This window comes from Peromyscus eremicus, chromosome 3 (genome assembly GCF_949786415.1).
Source record: "Peromyscus eremicus chromosome 3, PerEre_H2_v1, whole genome shotgun sequence".
NCBI classification, from domain to species: domain Eukaryota; kingdom Metazoa; phylum Chordata; class Mammalia; order Rodentia; family Cricetidae; genus Peromyscus; species Peromyscus eremicus.
Window position 1 is genome coordinate 53,870,453 of NC_081418.1, and position 12,441 is coordinate 53,882,893.

General features: G+C 38.5%; 1 protein-coding gene across 1 annotated transcript; it reads left to right on the forward strand.

The window, feature by feature from the left end:
• Positions 1-1,062: 1,062 nt before the first annotated feature.
• LOC131905798 (olfactory receptor 2A1/2A42-like) lies at positions 1,063-2,004 on the forward strand. Its single transcript, XM_059256611.1, has one exon. The coding sequence runs from the start codon at positions 1,063-1,065 to the stop codon at positions 2,002-2,004; it is 942 nt and encodes a 313-aa protein (XP_059112594.1).
• The last annotated feature ends 10,437 nt before the right edge of the window (positions 2,005-12,441 follow it).

The following is a 12,441-nucleotide window of genomic DNA, read 5'->3' on the forward strand; positions in this document are numbered from 1 at the left end:
TTATTTTCATTTTAGCTCTTTTATGAAAAATAAACATAGAAGGGATGATCTGATCAGATACTGCACAGGAAATTTTTTTCTGAGTGTTTCCACATAGACATCTGCCATGCCTAGCTTCCAAATCCTGGAGATTTTACATGTTGTTAGGCTTGTAAATTTAGTTGATGAAACATAGAATGCCCTATTGTCTAAAGATTGCTGTGGCAAATTAATGATTCTGGCAATTGCTTGGTGAACCAGTTTCTACATTAACAAATGTCAGTTCGTTTCTATTTTTCAAGACAATAATACTCATCCTGTATAGATATAGTTACATACATTTTATTTACATATCTAGATAAAGATATATACTATCATAAATCATTAGCACTAGATATTGTTTCTACAAAACTTTTCCTTCTTACTACCTCACAAGACTCTGGGTTGTATTCAAGTATCCGAACACTAAGTTGAACTTGGTAAGTAAATACCGATAATTACTCTTGCCCATCCAAAACAATATTAATAATAAAAAGTTGCTGTTTCATTATTTCCTTTGGGTAGAGCTATGAAAGCAATCTCTAGTTAGGATATAAATATTTATAGAAGCAATCATAACTTCTACCAAAGCAACTGGAATTCTTTTCCTTTCTAGTGTTGTTCTCATTTTGAGAGCTCTTTTTGAGATTCAGCAATTCCCTGACAGATTTGTCAACATAAAGCCTGAAATGATCAGTGCTTCATGGTTATTTTATATGTGTGGATTTGCTAGTTGTTGACTGCCTCAGGGTCAGTGGTTCTAAGTAAGTAATCATTGGTGACACATTTTTCTTCTAAAAATTGAATGTCAGACTAGTTATTTTGCTTATAGATAATTTAGTTTTTATAGGCATTTATTTATTTACTTTTAATTAATAAGTTCCTAGGGGAGGTTGTTAATAGTATTCCATGCCTAAGACAAGTAAACAATAGTTGTTTCCAACACATCTGTGGATGGCAGAGTCATGTGACAATGTCGAAAATTTGACACCTCTGTTTGAAACAGTTGCGTCCCAGTTCTCTGCACATCTCTTTCATAGTGAAATGGAGGAAAATCAGACAATGGTCACAGAGTTTGTCCTGCTGGGATTCTGCCTTGGCCCAAAGATTCACCAAATTCTTTTTGCATCTTTCTCACTCTTCTATGCCTTCACTTTGCTGGGGAATGGGGTCATCCTTGGAATAATCTGTGGAGACTCCAGACTCCACAGCCCCATGTACTTCTTCCTCTGTCATCTGGCCATCGTTGACATTGCCTATGCCTGCAACACTGTGCCCCAGATGCTAGTGAACCTTCTAGATCCATCCAAGCCTATTTCCTTTGCTGGATGCATGACGCAGACCTTCCTCTTCATGGCTTTTGCACACACAGAATGTCTCCTCCTCGTGGTGATGTCCTATGATTGGTATGTGGCCATCTGCCACCCACTGAGATATTCTTCCATCATGAGCTGGAGAGACTGTGTTGCTCTGGTTATCACATCCTGGACATGTGGCTCCCTCCTTAGTATGGTTCATATGAGCCTCATCCTGAGGCTGCCCTTCTGTGGACCTCATGAAATCAATCACTTCTTCTGTGAAATCCTGTCTGTCCTCAAGCTGGCCTGTGCTGACACAACACTCAACAAAGTCGTCATCTTTGCAGCTTCTGTGTTCATCTTAGTGGGACCCTTATGCTTGGTGCTGGTCTCCTACACACGCATCCTGGTGTCTGTTCTGAGGATGCAGTCAGGGGATGGTCGCAGAAAGGCCTTTTCTACCTGCTTTTCCCACCTCTGTGTGGTTGGGCTCTTCTTTGGCAGTGCCATCGTCATGTACATGGCCCCTAAGTCCCAGCACCCTGAGGAGCAGCAGAAAATCCTTTTCCTATTTTACAGTTTTTTCAACCCCATGCTGAACCCCATGATCTACAGCCTGAGGAATGCTGAGGTCAAGGGTGCTCTCAGAAGGGCACTGTGCAAAGAAACTCATTCCCAGTTGGTATGATGTTTGAACCACAGTAATATTAGCCCCCAAGTTGTTACCTAAATACAGAAATATCCACATTGTCTTTTTTTCTGTGCCTGATGATAAAAACACATCCTCCTTCTGCAGGTATGGGAAAAAAAAAAACATAGATAAGCTATATTCTTCTTTTTCTATTTTTTGAGACAGGGTTTCTCTGTATAGTTTTGATGCCTGTCCTGGATTTTGTTCTGTAGACCAGGCTGGCCTCGAACTCACAGAGATCCTCCTGGCTCTGCCTCCTGAGTGCTGGGATTAAAGGTATGTGCCACCACCACCTGGCGATAAGTTATATTCTTGACACAAGGTTTTATCAGACATGACTAATTTCCAATTGAATTGATTATGGATTTATATAATGTTATTATATAATAATCATTGTTGTGGTGATAATACTATTATTATTATGTTATTGTATTTTAATTCATTTTCTAGGTCAAAACATTACATGTCATCAAACCTTTAAGGTAATTAGATATCTTGACAAACTCCATAAGATATAGAAGCAAAACAATCTGTACCCAAAGAAAACCCATCACACACTAGTCCATTCTGCAATTGTACTTGCCTAGTCTAGAAAACACTTGAGGGTGTGTAGTCACTTGTGCTTTGTGAGACCAAGAACTTTTATATTAAAATTATTGACTCATATTAGGATCTTAACTTGTTTGCTGAGTGAAGGAACAGAATTAAAACAAGCACTTAGGAGGAAGAAGAGGGGAGTATTTTTTTTATAAGATCATAGACAATGAAATCATTGAAGCTTCATTTACAGATTGAGGATTCAACTGGCTCATTGGTAACTAGTAAAAGAGTAAATGTGAGCATTGTCTCTTTGAATAAACTGAAAATGAAACCAGGTTAAACTGCTTCAGTAGTGCAATGTTCCTCTACAACTGTACAATGATGAGTTGTGATTTATATCTGTTACAGACTTTTCTATGCATGGTTCCCCAGCATCTTTCCATCAACTCTTCTACTTCTGTCGGTCCAGATGCCTGCCGCTGCCCTCCAAGATCATGCCCCTCTCCATGACCAGCTTTGCAGGATAGAGCTGGTACCTAGCTGGCTCTGCAACTCAGTTAAAAACTAGAGACTAGAATTCAGTCCCCAAATATTTCAGGTAATTTCTCAATGAGTTACCCATGAAATCATTCAGTGTATATGAGCATGTATTCTCCTGTCTGCTTGTGTACACTCCTGTATACACATATATACACATGTGTCATGTATACACTAGTGTACATCTTTGTGTGTGTGCATATGTGTGCCTGTGTGTATGTGTAGGTCAGAGGTCAACTTTGGGTATCTTCCTCTTCTGATCTTCCTTTCAGTTTTTGATACAGGATCTCTTTACTGAATCTGGTGCCTGCTGCTTTAGCTAGGCTAACTAGCCAGCCAGCCTCCAGGATCCTCTGTAGTACTGGGGTTACTGGTGTGTAACCATGCCTGGGTTTTTTTTTTGTGGGCATTGAGGATCTGAACTTAAGTGTTCATGCTTATATAGAAAGCACTTACCACACAGAGCCATATCTCTAGTCTCTGAAATCATTTTTTTAGTTTGCCTTGAGATATAATGTACTCTCATGTCTCTGGTCTTTCTAAATGCCACCATGAAGGCAAATATTGGAAGTATTTTTTAATGTACGTGTTTTTCATTTGGATTTTTAGACTCTATCTATCAATGAGTAGAGTATGGTTATTTTCCCATTCTTGTGTTCACACACCCAACAATCCTCCACACTGGATATATGAGGACTTTCCCCACAAACCTTTTCTGTCAGACACCAGCTGCATGTCCTCCAACTGAACTCTAACAACTATCTGTACTAGATAGTGTCAGATCTCATGAGTTAATGGCTCTTCTCACAAGACTACCCCACTTCAGTTTGCAGTGACAAGCTCCAGTTGTGACCTCTGCTTCTGACTGATTAGGTATAATTCAGGATTCCAATTTCATATCCACTACAGCCTCAAGAGTTGCTCAAAGTTATTTGGATTATATCCCCTTTGGAAAAACATGACCCACATTAAACATAAAAGGGCTGGGTGATGTAACCTTGTATTGGTAGTTATTACCAGGCGTAGCTGCACATTGTAAAGAGGAGCACTCGTATTTGCCCTCTGTCCCAGTTAAAGCAACCCTAGCACCTGAGAAAAACAAACCCTTTCACAAACACTGCCTCTTATTCCCAGGATCTATATATTCCAAATAAACACCTGACATTTGAAAGTGAAATCCCTCAGGACACACAGTCGAGAACTGCACCAGCACGCTCAGCCCAGAACACTTCTGTCATGCTGCCCTGAAGATAGACCCTCCCAGCCGGGCAGTGGTGGCACACGCCTTTAATCCCAGCACTCAGGAGGCAGAGGCAAGCGGATCTCTGTGAGTTCGAGGCCAGCCTGGTCTACAGAGCGAGTTCCAGGAAAGGTGCAAAGCTACACAGAGAAACCCTGTCTCAAAAAACCAAAAAAAAAAAAAAAGCAAATAGTGTTAGCACATAAACATTTTTATTTCAATTAATACTGACTTTACTGTTGGCTTTACCCATTCCTATACTTATGTAACATTTTTATTCTTTAAAATAGTAAATGCTATCCAGAAATTCAGTAGCTACTTCCTTCAAATGGAAGTATTTCCTCCTGGAATGAATGCCCTTAAGACTTAGAAAGTAAACTAAATTGATGAAGCATGGGAAGAAAACAAAACTCACAAGTCTCAAGATGGTCCTGAAACTTAACAGACAAATAAAACCCCTCTCCAGAGTTGCACATAGTAACAACAGCTATAGAGTGATACTGTCCACCCACACTGCCTGTGAGTCATGTAGACAGTTTCAGAAATGCAGCTTTCATTGAGACCTTACCCATTATTGAGGAGGCTCTTCAGAGATGAGGCTGCCTTTTAGTCATCCACATTCCTGTAAAAAAACCTCCAAAATTCACTGGTCCATTAAGCTTGACTTGGGTGGGTCTGTTTTGTTGTCTGTCATCTGTGCCCTACCTGGGCAAACGAATGTTTGTTTACATCTCCCAGGGAAAATCAACACAAGATAAATGCTATCTCAGTTTGTTTTCAACAGAACATAACAATTTGAGTCATAGTGCTAGCTATTGGTGTTATGTCCTTCAGGACTCTTTTTTTTAAGTTTTAGTTTTTGTTGAATTTCAAACATAAAACTTAATTACTATCCTCTAATTTTTCAGGTTTATATCTTCAAATATGTGTTGATCGTATAGAAATGTTTTCTATAAGACTCCGTTACACAGATTTTCAGGCTGCTTCTCCATAGAGGCAATTTTCTGATTTCTATGTGGTTAAAAATAATACAAACATTAATAAACATATTTGTTTCAATTAACATTTGTTTCCTGTGTTGTTCTAATTTCCATGTGTTTATGTTTGCCATGTGTTTGTGTTTCACAGTGACAGCTTGTGGAAGCCGAGACTTTCCTATCTTGTTAGACACTAGAAAAGGTGTGATTTGGATGGTTTGTTCCCAAACTTTCCTTTGTTTGCCATTATGAAATTGTGTGTTTGCCTTGACCCGACTCAAATGTTCAGTCTCTTCCACTAGAATGACTTTTATTTGTCTTTTTCTGTTTTGGGTTTTTCTTTTGGGGGGACAGGGTTTCTCTGTGTAGCCTTGGCTGTCCTGGAGCTTGCTCTATAGACCAGGCTGGCCTACAACACACATAAATCTGCCTGCCTCTGCCTCCCAAGTGCTGGGATTAAAGATGTGCACCACCAACGCCTGGCTCTAGAATGACTCTTTATGACTGGTTGTTTATATGGTGATTCTCATAGTTATCTGTGGTGATGTATTGTGTCCCCCAATATACTGTGTCCCCCAGTAAAATTTATCTGAGGATCAGAGGAAAAAGCCAGCCACTATACTAGACACAGAAGTCAGGCAATGGTAGTACACACCTTTAATCCTATCATTTGGGAGGCAGAGATCCATTCGGATCTCTGTGAGTTCAAGGCCACACTGGGAACAGAGCCAAGTGTGGTGACACACACCTTTAATCCCAGCACTAGCCACAGAAGTCTGTAGGTCTGTACAAACAGACAGGAAGTGACAGAGCTGGGCAGGAAGAGGAAGTGATGTAGCTGGACAGAGAGCAAATGAGATAGCAAAACAGAAAGACATATAGGTGTGGGTATACAGGAAGTAGGTTTCTTTGGAAGCTGCAGAGCTGGTGAGGTGAAGTTAACTTGTGGATTTTCCTATTCCTCTGATCCCTCAGGTTTTCACCCCAATATCTGGCTCTGGGTTTTTATTTAATAAGACCATTTAGCAATTCATCTACAGTTATCATGGGAGTTTTATTTACACTAGTTGCAGATCTCCTGGAGCACAAAAAAGATAAAAAGTTTATGGAGTGTGTTAGGGTCCAAGAGACGTCTCATAAAAGACCACTAGTCCTGTATGCAATCAACAAGAGGATTTATTAAAAAATATCCAATATGTTGAGGTCTAACCATCTGACAAAGTGGCAAATGGTGACCCTGAGAGAAGCTCACAGCCTCCTTTTAAGCAGGGTTAGGGGAATTCCAGGAAGGAGAGATTAGTCTCGGGGATAATTGGTGGATTTAAACAAAAAGTTTATAGGATTGGTAAGTGGCTCCAGTGGTCAGGGACTTTCCAATGGCAGTGTAGGGAAAGCTATCTTTAGCTAGCAGAAGGCTGTGGGGTGCCTGTTGATTGGTTGTCCCTGAGTTGTGGTTTTCCCAAGAACTGCTTGTTCAGCTCCAGCCAGCTCCAGTAAACCAAAACTGAGGCCTGGTCTCTGGCAGGGATACTAGGAGCCTGTCATGGACCTGATCTGGCTCCGCTGTCCTCCCAGAGTGTCCTCTATGCATAGAGGCTTTTGATATAAGAAATGATTGCTTGGCTTCCCTAAAAACCGTATTTTTTCTCATCATGGATACATACTCATGATAGAGGTGACCATTACCTGCAAAGATGGGAAAGATGTGAGCATCTCCCTTGGATTTTTGCTTTAGCCTCAGAAGATCAGGATCACAATGTAATAAACTCACTAGTTTATGAAGTTCAGTATGGCTACATTATTATTTCTCCAATATCTAATATCAGAATAAAATATAAATAAAAATGAAAATGCTTCTAGCATCATCTTCCATCTTCCTGGGAGAGACAGTAACTCATATGGGAAGCCACCTTGTGGAGGCTACAATCTTCCCAGGAAGGGATAGTCTCAGAAGGAGATGAATGAAAACTTCCAAGCAATGACCTACATTTGTGGTTTCTGCCTTAGAAGGTTCTGCCTTAAAGTAGGTCCCCCAAAGCCTCTCTAGAATACTCTACCCCCTCCTTGGACTCCCCAGTCTTTCTTATGACTCTCTAAGCAGATTTCACGGCACCTCTCTACCTTGGAGTGCAACTTGCAATCAGATGAGTTTTAGAGACTTTTTCCTCCATGTGTGCTTTAGCCTGGGGCACCCAAACTCCATCCAAACAGGTTGACTTGAATACTGGATGCCAGCAGCTCCTCCAGGGGTCCTGCTTCTTGGCAGGCTTACCAGAATCCCATGGAGACTGGAGACAATTCCAGAAATTATAAGATCAAATAGTGAGAAGTATTTAGGGATGCTAATGAGAGCTGTAGTCTCAGAGGTATGCTTGGTGGCTATGTTTCCTAATTGTGTGCTGGGGATAAGAACAGAACTAGAAAAACACTATTGCTTTGTTGCTGCTTCTAGCAGAGGTAGACGTGCAGGATGTTTCATAGCATAGCCCTCCCTGTGACTCCTCAAGGGCTGTCAACTAGGCTGGGCCCTGAGAGAATACAATATCCTTTCCTGAGGATGTGGCTGCATTTCAGTCAGGGAGATTTCTGCAGCTCCATGGAAGATCTGAGGAGACAGGATCTGTGCTCTCCTCCAGCTGCTTCCCCTTGAAATGCTTGAGTTCAATGTTCAGATAAGAGGGTTGCCTGACTTTACTACCTTAATCCTCCCTGGCTAAAGCTTCTAGGCTTTGGTTTGCTCTCCCTTTGTTATTACCACTCTTTATTAATCAGGAAGAGAAATCAATTGTCTCTATGGATACTGAATGTAAATGCTCATTATTCACATTCTGTATGTGAGTAATTTCTACATTGTAAGTTTGGATGAACTATGTGACATGATTTTCCTACTTAACAAAAATTATAATAGAAGAATAGGATAAGTTATAGAATGATGTTCCATTTCAGTAAAATTAATATATGCAGGTTATTTCATAATGGTTGCATTTAATTCTTGTCAACCCTGCCAAAATACATGCTAAGCCTATGAAAGTGTTTTTATTCCAATGGAATATGAGGCCAAATGAATGTCAAGTCTATGTCTTACACGTACCTTTCTTTGTACATAGTTTTAAGGATGTACTCAGACATCTAGAATGCACTGAACAAATATGTACATGTTAGATTTTCTGTAGCCTGGAGGATGTGTTTCTTCAGAGGTTATGGAAAGAAACATAGGTGTCTCAATCATTGCAAAGTGAGAGAGAGAAAAAATGTTGAAAAACTCAAGGTTTTCGGCTTAGAAGGTTTTGGTGTTTAAAGTTTACCTTTATATGAATCTCTTTGACTTGAAGATAATTTTGCAATGAAGTCTTCACAATACTGGTTCCGTCAACCTGCCCTACTTTGTATTCCTATAGTATTTCGTGCATAAGATACCACTAAATAGACTCAGACTAAGATGACCTGGCAAAGTCTCTATGAAAGTGTGAGCAAGAAAACCAATTAGTTTTCAGTTTTTTCTCATCACCTACAAGTAACCAGGCTTCTGTTTGAGCTGCATAATTAGTAAACAACAAAGAATCATATTACAAATTCTGTCTGGCCCATGTCTGCCACTACAGAGAAGAGACAGATGTCTATCAAACTTTGAGATTTGCTTTTCTAAATATGGAGTGTTTAAATGTTAAAGCTTTGTTGATACAGAAAACAAATTCATCTTTCTGAATTAGATATTTACTCTAGAATGTTAAAGTCATTGGATGGCTTTTTAACTGGATAAATGGTTGGCAACTTCTAAATTTTGAAATCACACATTTGTAGATTAATGTACGTCACAGTATCTGAAATTCACATTTGCACCTGAAATACATATCAGTAGGAAGTCCTTACAGATATCTTGATAATTAACTTCCATTGATTGTTTTTATTAGTATTGGGTATATCAAATAGCTACCAAATAAAAATATAAGAGAAATAAATATTAAATTTAAGTGTTTAACACATTGCAAAACCTTTGGTTGATCTTACCAAATGTTAAAGATCTTACTTTAACACAGGACACAAGAAAGAAGTATTGCTGGGTTGTAGGGCTTGTTTCCTACAGAAAGAAGGAGCTGATTTAACCTAATTGTTAGAAACTATATTGTTAAAGAAGCTAGATCTAATAAGAAGACAAAAGTTAGTTGTTTGTTCTTTTTTATGTATTTGTCATTTAACAAATGTCTGGGATACAAAATAGGCAAATATGCTCCACTGCTGTAATCAAGACTGAAAAAATAGTGCTAGCAGGATGCTAATACATCTGACCTTTCCATCCTCCTCTGTCTGGGGCTATAAAAAAACTATAGTTCAATATTTTTCTATGCCTTGTGTATTTAATAGTTAAATTTAGACAGTCTTTCACTCTAAAAATTTTAATACTAACCTTATGTTAAATCAGCCTGTCATGCTTGGAAATTTAAAATATGTACATATTATTTAGATTATTTTCAGTCAATGTAAGTTGGCCATGTATCAATAATGCTTCTATGAAGGTAGGCACAGCATCTGTTGTCATTAGTAAGGGAACTTTTTTTTTTTTGCAAGGTATAGTATTAAAGGGGTTACGTTGGTCTAGAGTGCGGTCCCTGCTTTCTAGATCTAGCTTTGGAAATTTTCTTCAGGAAATTTTGTTTCATGCTCCATCAAAGCACAAATGCACAACACATAAGCCATAATATCTAAATATTCTTTATTTAAAATTCAAGATGTAAGTTCAATACAAGCAGAAAATTTTGTTAATCACATATTCATTCCTTCTTTGTATGGTCACCTGTTCAAGAAAAGGGATCATTACCCAAGACTGTAAATAACATGAAATGACAGCTAGAAGAGCTATTCAGAAATCATTCCAGGTAAGGTGATAGATGACCAGTCACCAGCCCATCCACATGGAGTGCAGACATCCTTATCTTTGCTCTTCCTGGTTCCCTTGTCCCCCTCTCCTAAAGGTCATTTTGCATGAACTTCCAAATGCTGCCTTATAAACATGGTTTCTGCACTCCATATCCATATCCTCCCTTCTTTTTACCCAATTTCCAGACAGGTATTTCATGAAAGTACCTACATTTGAGCTCGCTGGTTGGTCAGATCCTCCAGCCCCACCTCTGGAAGATTACATCCAACAACTGTAGTGGCCTTTCCACTGATAGGTCATTATTCTCAATAGTAAATTTTACAATTGTTTCTTTAAGAACCCAATTCTGTCTCTTATGCCAATTCTTCAAGAAACGCTTATTCACATATCCTTTGCTACAGATGACAGATAAACTGGGGACTAGCCAATCTCTGTGTCATTCCTAACACTGATTATTGGGAAAGTAGCTAAGCTTCACATTATGTTGCCCGGATAAATTCTCACCAGCTGGCGAAGTTCTCATCAGAAACCACGTTGTATTTCAACAGGGCTTAGTGAAGAAATCGTGGTCCAAAAGCAAAAAGCCAGTTTTGTAGACTATTGTATCCCTAATTAGTCCATTCAGATTTCTGTTAAGTGACCAACTGAAGTGTCAATTTGTCAATACTTTTGGAATTGCCTACTTACAGATAATATGATAATCCTTGATGCTGATCTTGTTCTTTTCTGCTGTTTGTTTAAATAGCAAATTACTTAATTTTGGGTTTCACAAATGTTGTTCATTATAAATAGAAAGGATTGAATTAAAATAAAAAGAGTAGGACAGGCAGGATGACTGGGCAGGTAAAGGAGCTTGCTGCCAAACCTACCAACCCAAGTGCATTTCCCTGGAACCCACATGGTGAAAGGAGAGAGTTGGCTTCTGGAAATTGTCTTTTGACCTCTGCACACAGACATGATAAGAATAAATTAATAAAATGTAACCATTTTGTAAATTTTAAAAAGAATGATTATCCTTCTTCCTTATTTTCATTGCAGACTATTCTTATTCTAATAAAACCGAAAAAGGGAAGTCAAAACAGACAGAACATTTGGAAAATCCCAAATCAGGGCCACCCTCCAAATCCCTCCAAATTTGAGTTCATAAGAACACAAATCCAGACTAGTTCAGTGTCCAATATTGTAACATCATGCAACTGAAAAAAAACTGCCCTAATTTCTATGTGTAGAAAAATAGGTATAGTGAATTAATAATCCTTTCAGTGACCTAGTTACCAAACTATCAAACATTGATTTGTGCTCATTTATCAAAACAACGATACACATTTTCCATGCATATATAGATATAGATAGAGATAGAGATATAGAGAATGTTTTAGACAATAAAAATATAGAGATATATAACTCCATATAGAACAATAACTAGATACTATTTCTACTACCAACTTTCTCCTCACTAACATTGCAAGCGTGTGCATGTGCTAAACATCACCTTCTACTCCATAAGGCACCCAATTATTATTGCCCATCAAAAACAGCCTCTATACTCCAGTTACAATTTAAATATTTGTAAATAGCTATTTAAAATTTTTTGTAACAATAATCTGATTTCTACCAAAGCATTCTCCATTCTCTATTATTCTCTATTTTTTTTCCAGAATCTATTCTTCTAAAAGCTCCAGTACTCTTGCTCCAGTGACTCACTAACAGAGTGGCACATGTGAAACTCTGAAACACTCTATTTCATGATACTTTTGTACATATAGGTTTGGTAGATCTTAATTACGTCAGTGCCAATGCTTCTAGGTCAGTAATCGCTGACATATTTCCCTTCTGAAAATTGAATGCCAACATTGAAACTTGAGCAGATGGACAGACAATTTAACTACTTGATATGTAATATTTTATTAATTAATTTACTTGAATAAGTTTCTAAGAGTATATTTTAAAAGTGTTCCACACCAAAAAATACTCATGAAATAAAACAGATGTTTTAGGTGGGCGGTGGTGGCGCACGCCTTTAATCCCAGCACTCGGGAGGCAGAGCCAGGCGGATCTCTGTGAGTTCGAGGCCAGCCTGGTCTCCAAAGCGAGTTCCAGGAAAGGCGCAAAGCTACACAGAGAAACCCTGTCTCAAAAAAACAAAAAAACAAAAAAAAAAAAACAAAAACAAAAACAAAAAAAAAAAACAAAAACAAAAAAAAAAACAGATGTTTTAGTATGATTACGTCTCCTAGTACTCTCTATCTCTCCTTCACAGAGAA